General features: G+C 40.6%; 1 protein-coding gene across 2 annotated transcripts; it reads left to right on the top strand.

Annotated features, from left to right (window-relative positions):
* The first annotated feature begins 19 nt into the window (after positions 1-19).
* On the top strand, positions 20-25,782 carry ALKBH1 (alkB homolog 1, histone H2A dioxygenase). Of its 2 annotated transcripts, none has more exons than XM_043556734.1 (6): positions 20-231; positions 2,703-2,811; positions 6,353-6,482; positions 18,120-18,210; positions 23,356-23,549; positions 24,590-25,782. In XM_043556734.1, exons 1-6 carry the CDS (start codon positions 49-51, stop codon positions 25,017-25,019), a joined length of 1,137 nt encoding a protein of 378 aa, XP_043412669.1. In that variant the 5' UTR covers positions 20-48; the 3' UTR covers positions 25,020-25,782. The 2 variants fall into 2 exon arrangements, with proteins under 2 accessions (XP_043412669.1, XP_043412668.1); XM_043556733.1 differs by having other exon boundaries at positions 6,320-6,482.
* The last annotated feature ends 202 nt before the right edge of the window (positions 25,783-25,984 follow it).

Raw genomic sequence — 25,984 nt, 5'->3', positions numbered from 1 at the left:
CCGGAGCACGGCACTCTGCTTCCGGGTCAGAAGAGGCCGGGCAACGAGATGGGGAAGATGGCGGCGGCCGTGGGCTCTGTAGTGACGTTGGCGGCCGAGCCAGGGGAGGACGCCTTTCGGAAGCTTTTCCGCTTCTACCGGCAGAGCCGCCCCGATTCCGCAGACCTGGGAGCGGTCATTGACTTCTCGGCGGCCCATACAGCCCGCGGCACGGGGCCTGATGCCCGCAAGGTACGGACAGAGGAGCGGCGCGCATCACCGGTCGCCTCACCTCGCTTTTTTGAGGGTCTTCACAGCTCACCTCACCTCATCTCTTTTCTCTGAGTGTTATTGAGTAGTCCCCGGGCTCGGTGGGCGCGGAGTTGAATTGTCCATGAAGAGTGACACTTTGGCGGTGAAGAGCTGTGCTGCCGGGTTACTCCACGCGGCCTTTCCTGGCTGCGGCCTCAGAGAATGCCTGGGAATTGGTGTTCATTCCTAACATTAACTGTTCGTTTACGCCTCTACTTCAGTTTGTGTAAAAGCCCATAAACCGTGTTCTTACACGGTAGGGAAGCGCTTTGCAGCTTGAAAAAAACAACCACCCGAGTATCCCCACCACTGAGAGGGATCGATTTTGTTAGTTAAGCCGTCGTCCATAAAATAGGTCCCTGTCGTCTCCGGACCTCTCAGAAAAAGGGCATTGAAAGATTGAGATCATCTCTCCACGTTTGAAAGGAAAGGGCAAATGAATTCAAGCACTATGCATTATTTCTACCTTTCCCCATGTTAAGTAGGAAAAGTGACATAAAGGGGGACACAGGGAAAATCAGAGTTATAGTATATAGTATGCATAATTTCTTTATAATCGCTGTTAACACTGAGGATCCCTTGGGGCGCCTGGGTGGCGCAGTCGGTTAAGCGTCCGACTTCAGCCAGGTCACGATCTCGCGGTCCATGAGTTCGAGCCCGGCGTCGGGCTCTGGGCTGATGGCTCAGAGCCTGGAGCCTGTTTCCGATTCTGTGTCTCCCTCTCTCTCTGCCCAACCCCCCCCCCCCCCCCCCCCGTTCATGCTCTGTCTCTCTGTCCCAAAAATAAATAAACGTTGAAAAAAAAAACACTGAGGATCCCTGATCCCTTAATTTGCCCTTGGTGTTGTCCACAGGTGGCTGGATGGAGCATTCCCTCTAAGCTTAATAATAGTTCTCAGTAAAATTGGAATGCTGTAGTAACACCATACTTATCTAGAACTTTTTAGGAACTTCATTTGCTAGCAAAAATGGTCTTAGAGTTGTCGAAATAACATACAGAAAGTCTGAACTCTAAGAATAATGTACATGGGACAGACCCTCATTCATCTCCTTTTGCCTGTATTTTGCTGCAGTATTTAAATACTTTTAGAATATAAGCCACCTGAGAAGAGGACATTGTGTCTAGCACACTATCTGAAACGGTAAGCATTCAATAAATACACTATCCATTGACTACATGAAAACTTCAGTATTTAGTTTCCCAGTTCAAAACAGATTGAAAGTCGCAAATTCGAAAAGAAAGTTGCTCTGAGAGCAACTGATGAGCAGTGGAGAAAGTGACAGCTAATAGGCAAGGGAAAAAGCAGAACTTTTTTTTAAACTTCGAGGTTTGGTTTAGCTTAGCATGGAGAATAGGTCCACAAACTTACTTCAACTATGGGAGTGTTGGCTGAATTACAGTACATTACTAAATATGGTCTGTTTAAGAAATCATTACAAAATGTTTAAAATAAAAACATCAGTACCTGGAAAAATTAGCTGGTTAAGACTCTCAGAGTTCCAGGTAGCCATTTTATTACAGAAACTGGTAATACACCAGCCACTTGTTGGTATTTTTTTCTGGAAATCTCTACACTTGGTGAAGTTAATAGGATGAGAGATCCTGTCTTTTTGGAAGAGAACATTTGATGTATTCTAAGGCAAGCAAGATCCTAAGTTTATTATTAGTGGAAGAATAAAGGTTTTTGTTTTGTAAATGTCCTTTAGTGACTGTATGTTGGATCCCTTAACCAATTTAATAAGGCATCTCTAAGATACTCTTATATGCAAAGAAAACTTCATGAGCCCCTGAAAAACTTAATTTCAAAGTAATTCACAAAGGCAAAAGCTCTGAGTTTCATTTTGAAGTTTCATCTAAAAAAGAATAAATATCATACTTTCAGCAAACAGGGTTTCCAGTGTTTCACTGAAACGTTTATTCTGTCTGGTGAGAGCACTCTCTCCATTCTCTTACCCTCTCCTGCCTGATGTTCCTCATTGGTCTGTTTAAGCACCAGCTGTATATAAGTGCCTCAAAAGCACTGATAGCCTGAACTGAGATGGGCAGCATTTTGACTAAGGGTATTTCAGTACACCAAACACCTTTCATGATTTAGAGTCTTGGAAGAAATCACAAAAGTGTGGTGTCATACAAAAAGGTAGTCTTGAAGGCCAAAATCGGCCTGCTTCTCATTTCTGCTTAATTTTATATTACTTTCTAGTGTTTGTTAGTGTATAGATGAGAAAACTAAGGCTCTAAGAAGTGACTTATCGAAGTCTTGCATCAAGTAAGTGGTAGAACTAAGTTTAGGAGCCCAGACTTAAGACTCTGAATTTTGTCTCATACTGGAAATAACTTTAGAAATTTGAGATTCTCAGAGCTGACCTGCAAAGTAGCTTTAGCCCTCCAACTTCTGTTTCCTTCCTGTCAGGTGATCAGATCTCAGCTGAGTGTGTCTTCAGTCAGTGACCATGATGCACATAGAGCAGGACTTCAGCCAGTAAGCAAGTGGCAAGCCTATGGACTCCAAGGCTATCCTGGTGAGTGCAGCAGACCCCAGAAGATAAGATCATGTAATCATTTGTCTAATTTCAGAGCTGTGAAGAGAGTGGGGAAGAGTTGTAAGCAAGTATGCAGACAAAGAGTGAAAATAAACACGGAAATATTTCACTCTCAAACCCCTTTTAAATTCTGTCTCATCTAAAATTTCCGTTTATATAACATTCCTGCAGGATAGAACAGGATTCAGTAGTGCCTACCTTTCAATGCAGGAAATGACACCAGGTACAAATCAAAAATAAGGATGTTTACTCTAGGCTCCCTGCCACAACTCCAAGCACCTACTCTGGGAGAAGAACTGCTTTGAATGATAGATTAATTCATAGTGGTCACTCTAGTCACAAAGTGACTATGTTCTCATATGGCCAAAAAAACAAAAAACTTAAAATTTATTGCTGTCCTTAAGGCTGAGCTTTTGAAAAAAGTGTTACAGTTAATGAGATCAAAAGCCCTAATAGACTAAATAATCTAGCATTTTGAACTTCAGTAATGTTGGGTAGCTCACTTTACAGATAATGAAATTAAGATGGTAACGAAGAATGGGTAATGTTTTCATTGTTATTTTTTGAGTAAACTATTCCCAACATGGGGCTTGAACTCACAACTGCAAGCTCAAGAGTCACATGCTCTACTGCTTGAGCCAGCCAGACACCTTTAATCTTTTTGTTAAGGACATGGGGACATTGTAGTTGAATGATTATGAACTATTTAGAAATTACAGAAATGCCTTATTTGGCCAAATATATTTTACCTGGCATCCTTTTTCTTGGAGAGGACATAAAGTTAACATTGTATCTGTGATTTCAAATATGGATTAACAGCAAGAAAAAATCCTAAAAAGAAATACTAATTTTCATTGTACCACGGGCCAGATCTGTGTTACAGCTCTTACTACATTGTGATCACTGATGTATTGGTTAATAACATAGGACAGTATAACAGCTTCAATACTTCCTTTAAAAGACCTCATGCACTTTAGTTATGTGTAAAAGAAGAAACAAGGGGCTCCTGGGTGGCTCAGTTGAGCATCCAACTCTTGATTTCAGCTCAGGTCATGGGATCGAGCTCCATGTCAGGCTCTGTGCTGAGCGTGGATCCTGCTTAAGATTGTTTTTCTCCCTCTGTCCCTCCCCTGCTTGTGTGTGCATGCTCGTGTGCTCTCTCTCTCTTTCTCTCTCTCTCAAAAATAAAATAATAATAATAAATGAATGAATGAATGTCAAATGATGGCTTTATGTACAGAAGCACGGCTCTCCATGAGTTTGAGTAAATGAGAGCATGCATCACCAGCAGTCTTTTATGTACTTTTCTTGAAGGCTGCCTTTTACCTTTCAAGCTTACCTCCTGTTTTCAAGGCTGTGTTTCTCTGTTGCTATGCCTTTTTCCCTTAACAAAACGGGAACAAAAAGTTTGTTCAGACTACAAAGTTACCAACCCCACTCTCATTTTCTGTTGTCCAAATGGGTATACTTGATTTTGAGGTTTTCTAGGATTTCACATTTAAGCCACATTTTGTGAGTTGGTACCTCATTATGTCCTTAGAGACTTTATCTTCCCTGCCATTGTAAGCTGCATTAAATAGAAGTGTAATGTCCAGAACATGGGAGATGACAGTGTCTTCTTATTCAGGCTTGATCAGAAGGATTGTGTTTATTTCTGGATTCTGCTTGTTATAAAGGAACCTGAGCAACCACAACCTGTCCTTACAAGAATGAGCGGGAGGGTCATGAGTTTGAAGATTGAGTCTGGGGAAGAGTAAACCTGAGAAGGAACCTGACAGCATCCAACATTTGAAAGGTTGCCATACACACAAAGGGCTGGTTAAGGCCTAGGTTCTGACATGAGGCTACCTGGCTTCATGTTGTGGCTCTAACCATCCAATATGACCTTGGGCAAGTTTCTTAATCTCTCTTGGCCTCAGTTGCCTGGTATGCAAAATATATGAAAAAACATACCAGCTTTGTAAGGTTATTATGAAGATTAAATGTGAGTGCATGTAAAGTACTTTGATCCATGCCTGGCACACAGGAAATGAGCATTAAATGTTATCCTTAAAGCTAGAGGTATTTTTGAAGAAGAATAAGAAACTAATTTGGGGTTGCTCTGTGAGTCCGAACCTAAGATCAATATGTGAAAATTAAAAGGCAAAGTTTAATTCATTAAAGGAAATCAACAGTTGTCTAGAGTGGACTGCCTAAAGAGGTCTTTATTTTCCTGACACTAAGTCAGAGGTATTCTTCATTTGATATTTTGGGGAATGTTATAATCAATGCTGATAGATGGTAGGTTGTTGGGGTATTTTTCATATTTTTCTCCTCTCTCAAAATATTGACAATCCCCTATCACCTCTGAAATTATTTGGAGAATTTTGCCTGTATGTGAAATGCAAAAGTGGTTTCCACGTTCAGAAACAAATGTTCTCACTCCTGTCCTCCAATTTTAGAGGAGGAAAAGCTCCTCCCATTCAAAGCCAGTCCCTTCACCTCTCTTTCTTTTTCTTTTGGGGTGGGGGGGCGCTTATCAAAAGTTCCCACTTTCTTTTACCTCTTCCAGCTTTCAAAACCTTGCTCTGCTCTTTTCCTCTTTTTGTGTTCAACCAGTTCCTCTTTGCTGGTTCTTTCCTCATAATCTGTAAGCATGCTTAGGTCTTTCCAAACCCTAAAAACCATAAATTTTCCCCTTAAATTCTTCATTCCTCTGTGACTGCTCCTCAGCCTTTGTTCCCTTCATAGCCAGGCTTCTGCAGGGCATTCATTGTCTGCATCACTGTCTCTGCTGTCCTGTCTCCAGGGGTTTCAGAAAGTACATAGTATGTGTTTGTTGAATGTTCAATGAATGGATCCTTACCGTGCATTGGATTCCTGTTCGTTATTGTTATTCCTCATTTATCCAGGAGAAAAACGACATTAGATTACTTTCAAGGTCACAGAAGATCCTTTCAGCACAGGTGCTGGAGGTATTTGCATCCTGCCATGTGAGCAGATGTATATATCATCTTTCTTCGCTGTTCTGTCAGATTTCAATTGGGAGGCAGAAATCACACCAATTATTTTAACTGAGAGAATTTAACATAACTGTTGTTAGCCAGATATTAGAAAACAAAAAAGGCCAAGGTGGAACACTGAGATACCACAAAGACCGCTGTTGCAGAAAGGGATTACCACCTCTGTAAGTGATAAATGCCTGGTGCATTTGAGGAGTGACTTTTGGCATTTTCACTTCTAGGGTTTGCTTAGGGGTAACATGGTTGATAGTTGTGGAATATTTGTTTCTCTTAAGAATTTGTTTCTCTCCCCCCTTTCTCTAAAATTGGAGGATAGAAAGGAGAACATTTGCTTATACATGCGGAAGCCACGAAGCATGAGCAAAGGGTATGGGGCATAAATAATACGGTAATGGGTATAAGGATGTCAACAAAAATAAATTATCTAAATATAACTGATGGAGAATTTTCTCCTCTCCTTCTTTCCCCACCCATCTTTTGTGTAGGATTTATTTTTATCCCAAACCCCTTCCTCCCAGGTTACCAGTGGCACTGGGTGAAGCAGTGTCTTAAGTTATATTCCCAGAAACCTAATGTGTGTAACCTGGACAAACACATGACTAAAGAAGAGACCCAAGACCTCTGGGAACAGAGCAAAGAGTTTCTGAGGTAAGTGTTCGTATTCAGCTCAGGTCACTGCACATCTTTATAGGAACTACTCCAGAACAATTCAGTGAATGTGACTGACGTGTTTTCCCCTCGTTCCCATGCAAATATGGCACAATTATTTTCTTTTCCCTGGGAACATTTGGACAGACACTTTGACAGTTCTATTAAACTGAGATCTGTTTTAGGTTCATCATTTATTTTTCTCTCTCAAAAATAAATAAACATAAAAAAAAAGATTTGCTTATAACTTGGATCTCAAGTTCATCCTCCTTACTCATCAGCTGGTCCATTTTCATTCAGCTTCAGCCCTTTTTCTGCTTAAAGTGAGTTCCAGGGTCACCTTGCCTCTTCATTTCATAGAGCATGTGACTCTTAATCTCAGGATTGTAAGTTTGAGCCCAGCATTGGGTGTAGAGATTACTTAAAAAAATAAAATCTTTTTAAAAAAAATAAAGTGAGTTCCTTTGAAGATTTGTGATATTCTGAAAAAATTAACACTAAAAGCTATTGGTTTCCACTCTCCTAGATGAAGTCACTGCTACTAGCAGTTTTATGATGGATTAGTTATTCCTCTTGAGAACTAACATTTGCACCTTAATGTAGTATCACCATTTATTCATTCACAGTTTTTTTTTATTTTAAAGTAATCTCTATACCCAGCATGGGCCTCGAACTCATGACCCTGAGATCAAGAGTCACATGCTCTATTGGCTGAGCCAGCCAGACATCCTATCATACCACAAATTCTTATTGAGGGTTAGTTGTATACCAGACATGAGGCTAAGCATTGGAGATACAAAGACACATAGGACAGTGTCCTTGTACTCAAGAATGCATAGTCTATGGCAGCAACTCAGTGTCAACAGGAATAATTATAAGGAAGCTTAGAAAGTATTATGATAGGTGTTTAGAAAAATACTGTGGGGGCCAGAGGGAGAAATAATTCCTCTAGGCAAGAAAGAGATGTCAAAGAAGAAAAAATCATTACTATTTTTTAAAATTTTTTCTTGTAACGTTTATTTATTTTTGAGAGTGACAGAGCGTGAGCAGGGGAGGGGCAGAGAGAGAGGGAGACACAGAATCTGAAGCAGGCCCCAGGCTCTGATCTGTCAGCACAGAGTCCAATGCAGGGCTCAAACCCACAAACCATGAGATCATGACCTGAGCCAAAGTTGGACACTTAAACGAGCCACCCAGGTGCCCTGAAAAAAATTATATTTTAATTAGGTCTTTTATCCTCTTTTTTCTCTGTTGATTTGAACTGGGTCTTCAAAAATGATTAGGAGTTTGCCTGTCAGAAGAGCAGAAAAGCTGTTTGGGGTAGAGAAAGCAGCCTAAGCAAAGAGGGAATATTCAAGGCAGAATAAGTTCTGTGAAAAAGTAGTACAGGATGTGGGAGTACAGTTCATGTATTGATTCAACAAATACCTATTGGATTTCTACTGTGTGTCAGATACTGTGCTTGGGTGTTAGAGATTCAAAGACAAGACACAATTCCTGCTTTCAAGGAATTTGTAGGTTAGCTGATGGCAGAGACATAAAATAAACAGGCACAGAGATACAGTTTATAAGATATGGAAATAGCCATTCAGGTGGCTAGACTGGAGGTAGTTTATAAAAGGTGCTTCCTGAAAGTCATGGATAGAATTGGCAAAAGATGAAGCAGAAAAATTAAGGGCCAGATTGTAAAGGGTGCAGTGATGTAGAGCACTAGGTCTAGAGTCTGATCACCTGTGTTCACATCCCAGCTCTGCGACTTGAACTAGGTGTGTAAACTTGAGCAAGTTTCTTAACCTTTCTATGCCTTATGGTAGTCCTTTCCTCATTTAATAGCATGAGGATTAAACAAGAGAATTGTGAGAAATGTTTAGAACAGCCCATTAAAACCATTACACTGGTTTTGTGTGTTGTTTGGACTTAGGGTCACTAATAGTGCAGCTTTCAGAAATTGTCATGTTACTTCTAATAGGGGAAATAAGATTTCCTTAAGTTGAAACGGGAAAGGAAAACTTAAAATTCATTGGTTTTCCTTTAACATCTTCTTGGTCTGCAGGCTATGGTAAAGTCAGGAGCAGTGGGAAAAACCATCGTAAAGCTTTTAATGGTATCTTGTTTAGAATTGAGAGTAAACTAAAGGAAGATCATGGTTAGAGTTTGCTGCTAAACCAGCCTGTGTTTTCAAGTAATTGATTTTTCTTTCTTCAGACAAATAACTGCAGAAATCCCAATGTCATCTTTTAAGATAGTTTAGATGAACCTCTTTAATAAATCATCCAGTAAACAATGGTGAGATTTTTTTTCTACTAATTAGCTACTAATTAATTCTCTAGTAAATTAGCAAAAATTTAAAATGTGGTGGTCCTGTCTTCTGTTGTCATGGGTTGGAAGAAATTGATAGTCTCAGACATTGCTGGTGGTTGAAAATCAGTTAGGACGCTAGTTCTCCTTCTGTCATTGTGTGATATGTGTTTCAGCTTCCTCTTCTGGGAAACAAAGGAATTAGATTGGAGAAGCCATTTCAGGTGGTTGGATTATAGTCACCTAGACAGTACATGCCAGCTTCCCCTGCTTTCCCAGAGCATATGAGAAAGGGAGAGGGTCTGTCATACAAGATTTCCCTAGAGATTTGGATTTTTGACCATAACATCCACATTGAGAACCATTGAACTAGAGGATCTCTAAGGATCCTTTCCATTTTAATCTTCTAGGTTTCTGTGGTCAGGGAAGAAGAAACTTTTTAAGTAGGAAATGAAGAAGAAATACTTGAACTTAGAGGGAAAAATAGATCTGTTCACAAAATTAGGGCACCTCAATTCTGTGTTTTGTTCAGAGTTTATTGTGAGTGAATAGCTAGAGATTCTTGCACAAGATTATAATAGGTATAAGCATCTTCATTGCAGCATTGTTCGTAACAGGAAATAATGAGAAATAACCTAAGTTTCTCTCAGCAAGAGATCGGGTTAATCAAGTATGACATACCTAGCAGTACAACGCAGCCACTATGCAGCCACTCAGAGATCTTAAATCTGACCCTATAGTAAATATAGTAGGGCTACAATCATAATAAATAAAATCATTTTTCAGCATCTGCATCACAGCCACCATCATTTACTGCATCAGCCTCCTAACCTGTCGCCCTGTGTCTGTTTTCATGCCTCTTCAATCTGTTTTCTTTTTTCTTTTAGAGAGAGTGGGAGCAAGGGAGGAGGGCAGCAGGAGAGGGAGAGAGATCTTAAGCAGGACCGACGCCCAGTGCAGAGCCTGACGTGGGGCTCAATCCCATGACCCTGGGATCATGACCTGAGCTAAAATCAAAGGTCAGATACTTAACCGAATGAGCCACCCAGGAGCCCCTTCCATCTGTTTTCTAATTAGTATAGAAATCACATCACTTCTCTTATAGTTTCTGATCTACAGTACTGCAGTTCACCTTTGATACAACCATCCAGAGTCGACAAGGATGTCACAGGTTGAGGGCATGGTCTCCAAGCAAATCACCCTCACTTCAGACTGTAGCCACAAGTTTGGGAGATTCCCCAGGCTACCCACACATCTGACCAACTGGTTACAAATTCAGGGAAGTTCCCATAACCCTCTCAGGTTCATAACTCACTAGAATGACTCACAGAATTTAAGAAAGATTATACTTAGGAATTTAGTTTATTATAAAGGATACAAATCAGGATCATCCAGTGAATCAACATGTAGGGCAGTGTCTGGGAGGGTTCTGAATGCAGAACTTCCATGTCCTCTTTCCATGGACTCAGGATGTGTCACCCTCCTAGGAAGCTCTCCCAAACCTAGCATTCAGTTTTTTGTTGGAGTTTCACTACTTAGGCACGACTGAATTATTAGCCCTATGGTTTAACTCAGTCTCTAGCCCCCTACTCAGCCCCTTGGGTTTATTTAGCTAATACCACTTGACTAAAAGTCTCAACCCCTCTAATCATATAGTTGGTTTTCCTAGCCTCATAAGCTCATATCCTGAGTCATCACTTTAGCGTTAACTTAGCTGTGGTCCTAGGGCCCACTGTGAATAACAAAGATACTTCTTTTCCTCCTGGAAATTCCAGGGAATTTTTTTTTTAAGTTTTCGTTTATTTATTTTGGCAAAGATAGCACGCAAGCAAGGTGGGGGCAGGGAGGGGGGAATCCCAAGCAGGTTCCAAACTGTCAGTGCAGAGCCTGGTGCAGGGCTTGAACTCAAGAACCGTGAGCTCATGACCTAAGCTGAAATCAAGAGTCAGACACTTAACTGACTGAGCCACCCAGGTACCCCTGGAAACTCCAGTGATTTAAAAGCTCTCTCCCAAGAACCAGGAACAAAGGCCAGTGAAAATTTGTTGTTAATGCAACTCCATTATATTTAGAATAAAATCAGAAGTCTTTACCATGGTCTACAAGGCCTTGGTGATCCAGCCACCAGCCACCTCTCCAACCTACTCTCCTACCATTCCTTTTCATTTATTGTCCTCCAGCTGTAGTGGCGTCCATGCTGTTCCCTTAAACACGTGAGAAATGCTCAGATTCATTGTGTAAGCTGTTCCGTCTACCTGGAAAGCTCTTCCCTTAGGTAACCAATGACTTCCTTCCTTTAGGTGTTTGGATCTCATCATCTTATAAGAGATGATTTCCTTACCAAGTTAAAAATAGTACCCCATTTTCCCTCACTCTTTATCTTCTTGCCTTCTGTTTGTTTTCTTCAGTGCATGTAATTGCCAATAAGTATTTGTGGAATTAGTGGATCCTTTCTTACACCGTTTGAATTTTGTGAATATATTATCTATTCAAAAACAACTTTAAAGAATAAGACAAGGGGAAGTACTAATTTAAATGAAGCAACGTTGCTTTATTCCTTAAGTTAGCTTTTGAAATACTTTGCACCTCTTTTTGTATATGTGAAAGTTTTTTCCATTAATGTTCTCAGTGTGGAAGCAGAATTAATCCCTTCTCCTTTTCTACTCCTTTAAAACTTTGTGGTGCTATTTATTATAAGCATTTATTAGAGTGAATCCAGTCATCAAGCACTTCTCTCCACTACCGTGGCCCTTCCCCCGCCCCAGATTTTGAAAAGTTTGTAACCTTGATACCAACCACGGTTCTTTATATATTTTAGAAGGTGTTCTTTAAATATTATTTTAACTAAGTTGATATTCTCTCAGTTAGCCTGATAAAAACATGCTGAATTTGAGAAGGATCAATTGAAGATTGTATAGTATCTTCCCACTTTATTTTCATTAATTTGTTAACTTCTCTACTTGTGTTTTTGGAAATACTTGATGCTAGCACAGATACGGAGATTAAAATTCACTCCCTGCCTTTGAGGAAGGGACTAATTAAAGAAGGATTTCAAGTACTTACATACAGAATTTATAGATGAATAAGCCATGTAAGTGAGTTGAGGAAGATGCTGTGGGGCACAGTAGAGGGAGAGACTGAAACTAGAAAACAGTTTCCCTGAAGAAGAAGGGAGGTTAAAGTGTGTGCAAGTCAGAAAAATCTGCTGTACAAAGAGTAGAAGAGGAGAGAGAACATGACAGTAGAGAAAAGTGTATGGCCAAAGGCACAGCCATGAAAAATGGACCCTCCCTGTGGGGAATGCTTGGAGGTGAAACCAGAAAAGTGAATTAGAACCACATTATAAGGGGGGTTGCATGCCTTATGGCAAAGTGTGGACTTTGTCCTATAAACAGTGGGAGTTCATCAAGATTAGTAACCGATTTTTCACTTTAGAAAGATACTTCTTATACCATGAGGAAAATGGACTGAAAATACAGTTGTTGGAAAAAACACAATTAAGAATTTAGCTTAGAGGCACCTGGGTGGTTCAGTTGGTTAAGCATCTGACTTCAGCTCAGGTCATGATCTCACGGTTCAGTTCGGTTTGTGAGTTCGAGCCGCACATTGGGCTTTGTGCTGTCAGCATGGATCCTGTTTCGGATCCTCTGTCCCCCCTCTCTGCCCCTACTCCACACGCGTACATGCTTTCTCTCTCTTCTCTCTCTCTCTCTCTCTCTCTCTCTCTCTCTTTCTCAAAAATAAAACATTTTAAAAAAATCTAGCTTAATAATCCATGCACAAGATGATAAAGGTCTGGAAAAGACATTGTTAACAAGGCTTGCTGACCAAGAGATTATGCGAATCAAGAGACAAGAAGTTAAGGATTATCCATGGATAATAGGGCAAAACTGAGGTTTTTGTTGTGAGTTTTTTTTCCAGTACTATTGATATAATTGATGTACATTTTATTAGTTCAGGGTGTACAACATAGCAATTTGATATGTGTATATATTGCAGAATGATTACTATAATAAGTTAACAACAGTCACCTTACAGAGTTATAATTTATTTTCCTTGTGATGAGACCTTTAAGATCTGCTCTCTTGGCAAATACACAATACAGCATTGTTAGCTATAGTCACCATGCTGTACATTGCATCCCCAGCACTTACTTTCCTATAGCTGGAAGTTTTCACTTTTTGACCACATTCACTCATCTCGCCCACACGCACCCGTTCCTACCTTTGGCACCTTCAGTCTTCTCGGTTTCTGCAGGTTTGGATTTTTTAGATTCTGCGTATGAGTAAGATCACACAGTATTTGTCTTTCCCCGTCTGACATTTCACTTAGCACAGTGCCCTCGAGGTTCATGTTGTCACACATGGCAGGATTTCCTTTTTTATGGCTGAATAATAGTCGTGTATGGGTTGTGTATCACATTTTCTTTATCCATTCATTCATCGGTGGACACTAAGGTTGTTTCTTTGTCTTGGCTGTTACAAATAATACTGCAGTTATTTGTGTAAAACTGTAGAGGTTCCTCAAAAATAAAAAATAGGACTACCAGAGGGTGCAGCTGTTCCACAGCTGGGTATATCTCCAGAGGAAACGAAAACATTGTCTCGAAAAGATAACTACACCTCCACATTCATTGTAACATTATAATCTAAGATTTTTAATGGAAATAGGATTAGAGGAAGAGAAGAAGGAGCAGAGACAATCCTTAGTGTAGTTAGAGATTCATGTTTCTGAAATGCCTGTGGAGTATCCAGGTAAGTATGTCCAGTATCCCTCTGGAAACATGGAACTGAGTTTAGGAGTGAAGTCAGAGAGGGAGATGTGGGGGTTCTACATAAAGACCATAGTATAGCATGGTACGTGGCTGGCTCAGTCAGTAGAGTGTGCAACTCTTGATGTTGGGGTCATGAGTCCAAGCCCCACATTGGGCATAGAGTTTACTTTAAAAAAAAAAAAAAGACTAATGAAGCAATGAGAATGGATGTGATTGTTTGTTTAGTGGAAAACATACAGAGAAAAGAAAGCCATTAGCTCTAGAAAGTATCAGCTTGGGTTGGGGGAATGCTATTAGAAGTCAAGACAGGAAAATGTTTCCAGAATAAAAGAAGGGCCAACCATGTCAGTAGGCCTAAGGACAATTAAGTAGTGTACTTGAAATTAAGAAACTACTTTTGGTGGAGTGGTGGAAGCAGAAGTCACGTTGCAGTGAGGGTGGCCACTGTGCAGTCCTTTTGGGAAGGTTCGATTGTGAAGGGAAGGAGAGAGGTGGGGCGGAAGGAAATGGGACATAGGCAGGGTACTCGACTAAGAGGTTAAGTTAAGAAGATGCTTGTTGTTTTTTCTTAAGTATGTGGAAGTGTTGAACATTTCTACAGATCAAGAGAAAGACCAAAGTGCAGAGGAAGACTGGAAAATAGGAGCAGAAAGGTGATGAATGAAGGAATGTCTCTGAGGCTGTGTCAGGGAAATGGGAGGCAACATAGGTGTAGAATTGGCCTTCGAGGAAAGAAGTAGAACCCCTGCTGAAACCAGGAGGGAGGGAAGGACAGAGTAAAGATTATGCAAAGTTTAGAGGTGTGGGAGAGAAAGCTCAAAGTTGCTCACTGGATCTTTTGCTCAGGCCTCTGGACTCTTGTTGTCCTCAAAGGGAGTAAGAGCAGGACTCACAACTTAAGATGGATGCTGAAGGTTTAGAACAGAAGGTAGATTAACTGAGAGTAAATATTTGCAAGATAGCCAAACAGTGTTGGCAGTCCAGATGGAATTAACTGGATGTCCATGTTCAGGGTTTGACTGTGAGGTTTAGGTTGAGAAGGGAGACAACTGGAAGCACTCAAATTCTGAGAAAATGGAGTTCTGAGAACAGGAGGTGGAACCTTAGGTTTAATGGATGTGAGAGACTAGGAGAGGAAGAACAGAAAGTTGTTGTCATGGAGGGAAATATTCAGAGTTGCATTGTTGTTATCTTTATTTGTTCAGATTGGTCTAGTTTGGGATTTGGGGGGGGGGGGTTTAGGTTGTTGGGTTGTTTTGTTTTGTTTTGTTTTGTTTTTTTAAGTTTATTTATTTTTGAGAGGGACAGAGTGTGCTCAGGGGAGGGCAGAGAGAGAGGAAGACACAGAATCCAAATCAGTCTCCAGGCTCTGAGCTATCAGCATAGAACCTGATGCAGGGCTTGCACTCATGAACCATGAGATCATGACATGAGCCAAAGTCAGACTGAGCCACCCAGGCGCCCCTAGTTTTGGGGGCTTTTGTTTGTTTTTAATTAATTTCCCTGTATTTTATTTTTTTTGGAGCACACGAGTCAGGGAGAGGGGCAGAGGGAGGGAGAGAGAGAATACTAAACAGGCTCCAACAGCGCAGAGCCCAGTGCAAGGCTCGACCCCACAACCCTGGGATCATGACCTGAGCTGAAATCAAGAGTCCAATGCTTAACCAGCTGAGCCACCCAGGTGCCCTGGTCTAGTTTTTGTTTTAGTTGTTGTTGTTTTTAGTGTTTATTTATTTTAAGAAAGAGAGAGTGGGGAAGAGAATCCCAAGCTGACAGCACAGAGCCCCACACAGGGCTTGATCTCATGAACCATGAGATCATGACCTAAGCTGAAATCAAGAGTCTGACTAACCGACTAAGCCACCCAGGCACCCCTGGTCTAGTTTTAGTATAATAGTATGGGTTTCTCATCAAGAATAAAATGATCTTTTATTGATCTAGAAAGATGGAAGGTATTTTGTTTTGTTTTTTAATTTTGGCTGAAATAGTGTTTCCCAAAGTATGGCCCCTGATTCATCAGCATCAGCATCACTTTGGGAACTTAGAGATTCAGATTCTTAGGCTCCACCCTAGACCTGCTGAATCAGAATTTGTAGGCCTGGGCCCAGCCATGCAAATTTTAACAAGCCCTCTAGATGATTCTCATGAGCATTAAAATTTGGAAACCACTTGGCAGAAACTAAGTGGCATACACACTGATACATCAGATTCACTTGAGTCCAGAAATAAGAGGTTCTTATTTTTCTGTCTCAAGTCTAGTAAGATAGATTGTATTCTCCTGGGGGATCATTAGGGAGTTCTTTTATCTGTGCCTTTAGTTGAAGACACATAGATAGAATTCAGGTTGTGTTAGTAACTGTGCATTCCTTTTTTTTTTTTCTTTCAGTTTTTAGTTTTTAAATGTAGAAAATTTAAATAATGTATGGTCATTCTGCATGATAACTGTTCATCCCAGATAGTGGCAGTAACTGGCCAAGCTTACATGTTGTTTCCCCTAAATTGTTACTAGTTATCCATTTTTTCTCATGCCAAGTGTCCCTGAGACCTTACCTGAGTTTAGTGATTCACCAGCAGGGCTCACGATATAGTTGTCTTCATGGATAGGATTTATTCCAGTTCAAAGAATACAGAGCACAATCAGTGAAGGGAAAAGATGAATTGAGCAGAGTCCTGGGAAAACCAGCCTCAAGCTTCCAGGGTTTTCTCCCAGTGAAGTCACACAAGGTGTGCTTAATTCCCCCGATAACAAGTTGTGACAAATTTGAAATGTTGTCTACCCGGGAAGCTCAGTGCCCAGGTTTTGACTAGGGGTTGGTCACATTGACAGTCTCTGTCTGACATATATCAAAATTCTAGACTCCCAGAAGGAAGCTGGTGTTTAACGTAAACCTTATTATTTTGCAGAAAAAGTTTAGGCCCAATGAGCAGCAGTTCTGGGAACGGTGTGAACCTCCCCAAATTCCGAGTTCCAGATGCTTGCCAATGACCAGGCCTTTCAAAGGATAGCAGTCAGATCTGCTGTGTTTCTTTTCTGCACTGCTGTCCTAAATAAATCGGTGTTCCATTCCTTTTAGCTGCTGGTCTTGATGTATATCTGTGTCATGGTGTCTTTCTTAGAATGTAAACTCTGTGAGGACAGATAGCATCTATTCTGTAAACTCTGTCAAACATCAAGACGAGTGCCACTTAACAGTGTGAGTCTCTAATAAATCCTTTGCTTCTGCTCATGTCGTATGCCTGTATTGCCCACTGCTCCAATTCCTGTTTAAGTGCTGGCCATTCTTCAATGCCTTGTTCAACTCCCAACTCTGCCATGAAGCCTTAACTGATTAGACAGCTAACTTTGAGCTCTCCTTTTTTCTTAATTCTATTGTCCTTCAAAGTCTTGTGATGTTCAGTTTAGTACAGATTTTATACTGCCTTGAATTTTCCCCTCATTTTTTCTTCTTATACTTATCTGTCATCTCTTGTCAAATATAAACTCCTTAAAGCAGTTTAATCTTTTCTTTTTAAACACGAGTGGTTTTGGGACCAAAAAAAATTCGATCAATTGATGATATAAATCACATAGGAAAAAAAATACTAAAATTACTAGGCCTAGCATTCTTGCATTTTTAGGTATTCAGAGGTAAGTCAAAGAAGCTTTTTCCTCTTTAGAAAAAGAGTAGGTGAGGTGCCTGGGTGGCTCAAGTAGGTTAAGTGTCCAACTTCAGCTCAGGTCATGATCTTGCAGTTCGTGAGTTCAAGCCCTGCGTCAGGTTCTGTGCTGACAACTCAGAGCCTGGAGCCTGCTTCGGATTCTGTGTCACCCTCTCTCTCTCTGCCCCTCCCCTGCTTGACCTCTGTCTCTCTCTCTCAAAAATAAATAAACATTAAAAGAAAAGGAAAAACATAGTTAATACCATAGATTTGATGAGACAGGATGTAATTGCAGAAGTGCATCTCTCTGTTTTACAGAAACCCCTTGTGTTTTGAAATGGATGTCCGGAACCAAATCAATTACAGTGGTCCTTAATTGTTAGCTAAGCCTCAATTATCTAAGCTGTTTTATAGGGTTAAAGAAATCTTGTTAAACCAGTTATTTTTGGTTGTATACTATATCTTGCCAAACTTTCTCCCCCAACCTATAATTCTGGGAAGCCACCATCATTAGACATAGTGATACCTATGATTAATCATACCCCACTTTTAGCAAACCAAATAGAACATGCTCTGTTAGCCAATTTTTCAATTACCCGTAGTGTCTGTGGTCCCATTTCCAGTGGATGGGTAAAAACATTTCTGTTGTTATTCTTATTTTGTCATTATTGAGATGCCGGAGACTTGCCACTTAAAATTGATCCCGTTTAGCAGAGGATTTAGAACAAGGACTGAAAATGAGAGATGCTAACATGTTTTTTTAGTGTTATTATATTCTTGGTCAGCTCATTTGTCTTTTCTCATTTTTCCTATCAAGATCGTGGCCAACAGCTTATACCAAGGAAAGCAGATTTACTCCAGGCAGAGGGACTTTGCTGCCAATTGAGGTGAATAATTCAATCCTCTTTTGTCCCTAATCTTCACAGGCTTAAGGAAGTGAATAAACGGAGACCCCGAAGTTTACTAGAGAAGTTGCGCTGGGTGACCCTAGGCTACCATTATAACTGGGACAGTAAGGTATTCACATTTTCTTGCTAATTCCATTGTCTTCCACTTTTTACACTCCTTGGGCTCAGTGATTGGATTTCTTCCTGGCCACTATTTTAAAGTATCAGATTATCCATTTGTGCAGGGATCTCTTTCATCTGTCTCTTAAAATCCTCTTGATAACAGTATCTCAAGAGGAATGAGTAATTTTTCCCAGGATGAAATTTCTTCTTCAAATGCCCTTATGTTATATTATTTCATCAGAAGTCATTGGTGCTCTAAGTACATTTCAGGGATATAGATTTTTCTTTATTGTATTTAAGGACAATTCTCAATTAAAATCTTTATTTCCATTATTGTTTAGTGTTTGTTGAGCCTGTATTTTCTTTTTTTTTCCGTCAAATAATTTAATACATGTTGAGATATGTTTATAGTTATAGATATATCTTTATACATTGTCTTTGTCTACCAGAGGTCTTTAAGCAAAAGCACAGATTTTAATAAATTTGACAGCAAAGAAGATCATCTAGAATTGGTAGATGATTTGACTTATATACTTTGAGTGATTGTGTGGAAAGTACATCATTGGTTAGGATGGATATGAACCCTGGCAATTTCTTTTTTTTTTTATATGAAATTTATTGTCAAATTGGTTTCCATATAAACACCAGTGCTCATCCCAACAGGTGCCCTCCTCAGTGCCCATCACCCACTTTCCCCTCCCTCCCACCCCCCAACAACCCTCAGTTTATTCTCAGTTTTTAAGAGTCTCTTATGATTTGGCTCCCTCCCTCTCTTTTTTTTTTTCTTCCTTCCCCTCCCCCATAGTCCTATGTTAAGTTTCTCAGGATCCACATAAGAGTGAAAACACATGGTATCTGTCTTTCTCAACATCACTCCTCGTCAGGGAAATACAAATCAAAACCACACTGAGATACATTCTCACACCAGTCAGAGTGGCTAAAATGAACAAATCAGGAGACTATAGATGCTGGAGAGGATGTGGAGAAACGGGAACCCTCTTGCACTGTTGGTGGGAATGCAAACTGGTGCAGCCACCATGGAAAACAGTGTGGAGGTTCCTCAAAAAATTAAAAATAGATCTACCCTCTGACCCACCAATAGCACTGCTAGGAATTTACTCAAGGGATACAGGAGTGCTGATGCACAGGGGCACTTGTACCCCAATGTTTATAACAGCACTTTCAACAAAAGCCAAATTATGGAAAGAGCCTAAATGTCCATCAACTGACGAATGGATAAAGAAGTTGTGGTTTATATACACAATGGAATACTACTTGGCAATGAGAAAGAATGAAATACGGCCTTTTGTAGCAATGTGGTTGGAACTAGAGAGTGTTATGCTAAGAGCCTGTATTTTCTACATGATACCTATTTGGTGTAAAAAAAGGAGCTCCATATACTTCTGGTGTACTTTTCCATGAACTCAAAAAAGACACCTTTGCCTGCTATATAAGGTCTGAGTAAGACACAGATGGGAAAAAATGTCCTACAGTTAACAAAGTTCTCTTTTCTTAAAGTACAATTTCCTTTCCTGACCTCTCTGCTTCCAAAAGTTCCTCCTTTATCACTGGCAGCCTGTCTCCATGAGATGTTTGCCACCAAGTGGAAGGACTAATTCTTAGAATAAACTGAATAAACAGAATGGTATAGACCCATCTTCCCACTAACTAGTTACTTTCTAAAAGCTCCATAGTTTCAGTGAAACCAGCTTATTAACAAATACATTTAACTGCTCAAAATAAGGATAAATGTTGCTCAGAAATGTTCATGATATAATTCTTACTTTCAGTGATGCAGATTCAGTGGAAATATAGATATCTGTGTTTGGGGAAATAGCCTGTGATTCTTTCTGGCTTAGCCAGCCCAGGATTGAATATGAATATTCAGTATTCAATATTGAATAGGATAGTGCCTACCTCATAAGGTGGGTGTGAGAGTCAGAGGCTCAATGCCCGCATAACAGCAGTGCTAGGCTGTTCTGTGCAGTTAAATGCATTAACACAGTAAATGTTAGCTCATTGTTTTTTATGATGTTATTTTTATTGGTGGTACTGTTATTCCCCCAGGACTTAAAGGTACTCTCATTTACTAAGAAAAATGTGGAGTGAAAAATTACCAGAAACTAAATGAGTAAGCAGAGAAAAGTGGAAGAGACATAAGAAGACTAGTGGATAGACAGTTTGGATGGAGTTAGAAGCCCACAAAGGCACTTCTTTGATCACAGCACAGCCAGCCTTGTGTTGGAACAGCGGCTCTGAGTAGTTGATCTTGTGAAGAACTGAAACTTGAAAGGGTGGAGAAAATCCCTTAAAGTTCTCTTCAAGAATAAATAGGAACTCTTATTTACGGTTCAGGAAAAGGAGAAGGAAAAAATAAAAGAGAAATTTCAACTGAGGAGACTTGCCCATCCATCAAAGACTTATCACATCCTTAACCTGAAATTAAAGCTCACTTCTGGCCAAAGTAAATACATTCTCTCCAGAGCTTTGCTACAGCTGGGGTACATCAGGACACTCGCGGAGATTTAAGACAGAAGTGGGTTTTCTAATCATTTTGAGGTTGATTGGGCAAAGGGCGATGTGAGAGCAGCAGCGAGACAAAGGGGATTGGGGCTGCTGCAGGCTTACCTCACTGGGGTAGCCCTCACCCTCGTCTACCACCTTGACGTGCTCCTGAATTGCTGGGTTTTGGAGAGAAAGAGTCTTCTGGCCTCTTTTTTTTTTTTTTTTTTTTTTTTAATTTTTTTTTTTCAATGTTTATTTATTTTTGGGACAGAGAGAGACAGAGCATGAACGGGGGAGGGGCAGAGAGAAAGGGAGACACAGAATCGGAAACAGGCTCCAGGCTCTGAGCCATCAGCCCAGAGCCCGACGCGGGGCTCGAACTCACGGACCGCGAGATCGTGACCTGGCTGAAGTCGGACGCTTAACCGACTGCGCCACCCAGGCGCCCCTTTTTTTTTTTTTTTTAAGAGAAGGATATTTGTGATCTTTATGTGCTAAAAACAGTTCAGAGAGATGAATGCTGAAAATTACTTCCATTTTAAGGTCCCGCCTTGGCCACGGTATAAGTCAGTTTCAGTTCCAAAGTTTTGAGCATGGCATCTCGTCAAATTGACCAGTAAAATTGGCAGTAGGCCATATATGGGCTGAAGGTCCTAAAACCAAACTGGCTATCATGTTTGAGTTGCTTTTTTTTTTTAATAAGCTTTGTATTTTAGAATAGTTTTAGATTTGCAGAAAAGTTGAAAAGATAGTACAGAGTTCTCATATACCTTACACCCAGTTTTCCCTATTATTAACATCTTACATTATTATGGTATCTTTGTCTTACCTAATGAACCAATATTAATACATTATTATAATGGTGAAGTCCATATTTCATTCACATTTCCTTAGCTTTTCATTCAATTTTCTTAGATTTTTTTAATGTTTATTTATTTTTGAGAGACAGAGGGTGAGTGGGGGAGGGGCAAAGAGAAAGGGAGACACAGAATCCAAAGCAGGCTCCAGGCTCTGAGCTTTCAGCACAGAGCCTGACACGGGGCTCGAACTCATGAACTGCAAAATCATGACCTGAGCTAAAGTTGGCTATTTAACCAACTGAGCCACCCTGGCGCCCCTCAGTTTTCTTAGTTTTTAACTGATGTCCTTTTTCTGTTCCAGGACATCACATTACATTTAGTCATCATGTACCTCTTGGCAGTGACAGTTTTGAGTTGCTCTTTTATCTTTTTTTTTTTTTTTTTTTTAATGTTTATTTATTTTTGACAGAGACAGAATGAGAGTGGGTTAGGGGCAGAGAGAGAGGGAGACACAGAAGCAGAAGCAGGCTCCAGGCTCTGACCTTTCAGCACAGAGCCCAACGCGGGGCTCGAACTCACAAACCGTGAGATCACGACCTGAGCCGAAGTCGGACACTCAACCGACTGAGCCACCCAGGCACCCCGAGTTGCTCTTTTATCTTAAGAGAATGATCCTATTTGGGATTAAAGTATACCAGAGAGAGACATAATAATTGTTTCATGTATAGACTCCATACAGGGTGAACTTGTTTAATTTATCACTGCATGACATGGTGCCTGCCATGTTATAGGTGCTCAGTATTTTGTTTTTCTTTTTTTTTAATGGTTTGTTTATTTTTAATATGAAATTTATTGTCAAATTGGTTTCCATACAACACCCAGTGCTCATCCCAACAGGTGCCCTCAGTACCCATCACCCACTTTCCCCTCCCTCCCATCCCCCATCAACCCTCAGTTTATTCTCAGTTTTTAAGAGTCTCTTATGGTTTGCCTCCTTCCCTTCTCTGTAACTTTTTTTCCCCATCCCCTCCCCCATGGTCTTCTGTTAAGTTTCTCAGGATGCACATAAGAGTGAAAACATGTGGTATCTGTCTTTCTCTGTTTGACTTATTTCACTTAGCATAACACTCTCCAGTTCCATCCACATTGCTACAAAAGGCCATATTTCATTCTTTCTCATTGCCAAGTAGTATTCCATTATGTATATAAACCACAACTTCTTTATCCATTCATCAGTTGATGGACATTTAGGCTCTTTCCATAATTTGGCTATTGTTGAAAGTGCTGCTATAAACATTGGGGTACAAGTGCCCCTGTGCATCAGCACTCCTGTATCCCTTGAGTAAATTCCTAGCAGTGCTAGTGCTCAATCAGAAGGTAGATCTATTTTTAATTTTTTGAGGAGCCTCCACACTTTTCCAGAGCGGCTGCACCAGATTGCATTCTCACCAAGAGTGCAAGAGGGTTCCCATTTCTCCACATCCTCTCCAGCATCTATAGTCTCCTGATTTGTTCATTTTAGCCACTCTGACTGGTGTGAGGTGATATCTCAGTGTGGTTTTGATTTGTATTTCCCTGATGAGGACTGACATTGAGCATCTTTTCATGTGCCTGTTGGCCATCTGGATGTCTTGTTTAGAGAAGTGACTATTCATGTCAGGTGCTCAGTATTTTGAATGTCTCATTATAAGATTACCGGATGCCTCAAAAACAGATGGATAAATCATGCTGTGTTAGAATTACATGTAAGTTAGATCATTTTAAAGCGGTAATTAATTTTCTGCCACAGTTTCCTATTTTCCTGAGATCATTGTTTATTTTTCTTATTTTCCCTACTTTTATCAAAGAAATACTCAGCCGATCATTATACACCTTTCCCTTCTGACCTGGCTTTCCTCTCAGAGCAAGTAGCCGCAGCCTGTGGATTTCAGGGTTTCCGAGCCGAGGCAGGCATCCTAAATTACTACCGATTGGACTCCACTCTGGGAATCCATGTAGACAGATCTGAACTAGATCACTCCAAACCCCTGCTGTCTTTCAGGTAAGCTGGTTCCAGGGATTTGGGATTACTGCCTAAAACTTCATTCCTTTTTTAAGGCGTTTTTAAGCTAAAATAAATAAATAAAAGCTATAACTTTAAGAAATGGTTGGACTCTCTAATCTTTTACTCTTGGGCATCTTAACAGTGTTATAAGTAAAATTTGCCTAGTCCTTAAGAGTAATGACCAAATTACAGTTATATTTCTGTTTAAGATGTGTGGAATCTGCCTTTTGTATTGACAGGTATCGTCAGTGGTGTGTGGAATAGGCAGTGGAAGGCTGTAAGGCAAAGTGAGCGACCTGTTTGGACTAGGGAAGAGAAAGCACAGAACCCCGAGTAGTTTACTCGCCTTGTCTCCCTAAACATACATGAAATTGGGCAAAGTGCTATACCTGTATCTCACAAATAAAGTGCCTGAACAGAGTCTTTTATTAATTGTCCTATCTTTAAAGTGAACAAGCATGATAAATATAGTAAAGGACTCAGTTTATTGGAAGGCTTAAATCTTGAAAGTGCGTCACACAGGGCACCTGGGTGGCTCAGTCGGTTAAGCATCTGGCTTTAGCTCAGGTTATGGTCTCATGGTTTGTGGATTCAAGCCCCACGTCAGGTTCTGTGTTCACAGCTCGGAGCCTGGAGCCTGCTTCAGATTCTGTGTCTCCCCCTCTCTCTACGCCTCTCGTGCGCATTCTCTCTCTCTCTCTCTCTCTCTCAAAAATAAATAAACATTAAAAATTTTTTTTAAAAAGTGCATCACTAAAATTTATATGGGTAATACTAAAATTTTTAATCTACTTGTTTAACTGCTTTAAATTTTATTTTGCAGCAGTACTGTGGGCTATTATAAGTGTAAGCAGCAGATCATGGGTTGGTCACTTACACAAGCCAGAAGAGAAGGGTCTTAGCACAGCTTGAAAAGGATGTGCAAGCAATAAATATCAGGCTGAAATTAGAAAAAAGTACAGTTGGCAATAACTTTCCCAGCCACGGTTAGTAACAGAAACTTACTACTGTGTATTGTTTTACTTATTTTCTCATAGCTTCGGACAGTCTGCTATCTTTCTCCTGGGTGGTCTCAAAAGAGATGAAGCCCCCACGGCCATGTTTATGCACAGCGGTGACATCATGGTAATGTCAGGTTTCAGCCGCCTGTTGAACCATGCAGTCCCAAGGGTCCTCCCAAGTTCTCAGGGGGAAGGCCTGCCTTGCTGCCTGGAAACGCCTCTCCCAGCTGTCCTCCCCAGAGACTCAGTGGTAGAGCCCTGCTCTGAGGAGGACTGGCAGGTATGCACCAGCTACTTGAAAACGGCTCGTGTTAACATGACTGTCCGACAGGTATTGGCCATAGACCAGGACTTCCCTTCGGAACCCACAGAGGAGAAGAAAAGAGACATCACCACAGAAGGTTTCTGCCATCTGGATGATGAGAATAGCCAAGTAAAACGAGCAAAATTAAACCCTGACAGCTGAGACTTGGAGAGCCCGTTCTTTTGCTCAGGCAGGTCTTAAGTAAATGACCACACTTTTTGTATTGCTGTAGACTTCAGCACCAAGCCAAGCCAAAAACAGGGAAAAACTCATCATCGATCACACTGTTGCCTTGGAACCCATCCTGAAGAGGAAAGCAATTCATCACTCTGCTCAGAGACCGTTTGCTATGGTCCAGTCTGGTTAGGTGTTGGCACTAATGTACGTGAGAAGTCCAAGGAGCTTTGACCTTCCAGAACAGCCCTCTCAGCCTCTGCCGTTACCTCTGGGGGAGGTAGAAGTGAGTTTCCACATTAATGGAGCTTTATTAAATACCTCAGATTTTATTAATGGGAAACATAACGTTAAGCCCCTGCGACTACCCCATCTGGTGATTTGTGGTTAGATTGTGCTTCCAAGAGCCAACTGTTCGCCTCCCTTTCATCCTACTAGCCATCCTCAGAGTCTGCGATTTTCTCTTCCAGCTTTTCTGGCCTTCACAAAAGAGTCCTATACACATTAAGATAGCAGAACTAGACATCTCATCTCCTAGAAAAGAAATCAATCATAGTTGTCTGTCTTGCCTAAAAGATAAAGTATACCTAAATCCAAGGAAAGGGGAATAGGAGTTTCTCCGGATTTCTTTTAGGTCTAAACTCTTCCTGTTGACTTTTTAAATACAATTTTAATTGTTGGACTAAAAAAGCCCCAAGGGTGTTCTGTAACTGTTTTCTCCATGAATAAACTTTCTCTATTTTAAATTAAAGATCTGTATCTATTTTTGAGGGTTAACATATCTGGGATTAGTTTTTTCCTATTTTTACTTGCTGCATTGTTCATGCTGTAGAAGTCCTCCAGCTGTTTCTGCCCTATACCATCCTGCTCTGCCCTAAGTATTCTTTGTGACTGTCACACAAGAGAGAATCTGCTTTGATATTCCAGTCACTGCTGTCTTTTGTGATTGTGGA

Source organism: Prionailurus bengalensis, chromosome B3 (assembly GCF_016509475.1).
Source record: "Prionailurus bengalensis isolate Pbe53 chromosome B3, Fcat_Pben_1.1_paternal_pri, whole genome shotgun sequence".
Taxonomy (NCBI): Eukaryota; Metazoa; Chordata; class Mammalia; order Carnivora; family Felidae; genus Prionailurus; species Prionailurus bengalensis.
Note: the sequence above shows the minus strand (reverse complement) of the source record. Positions and strands in the feature narration are given on the sequence as shown.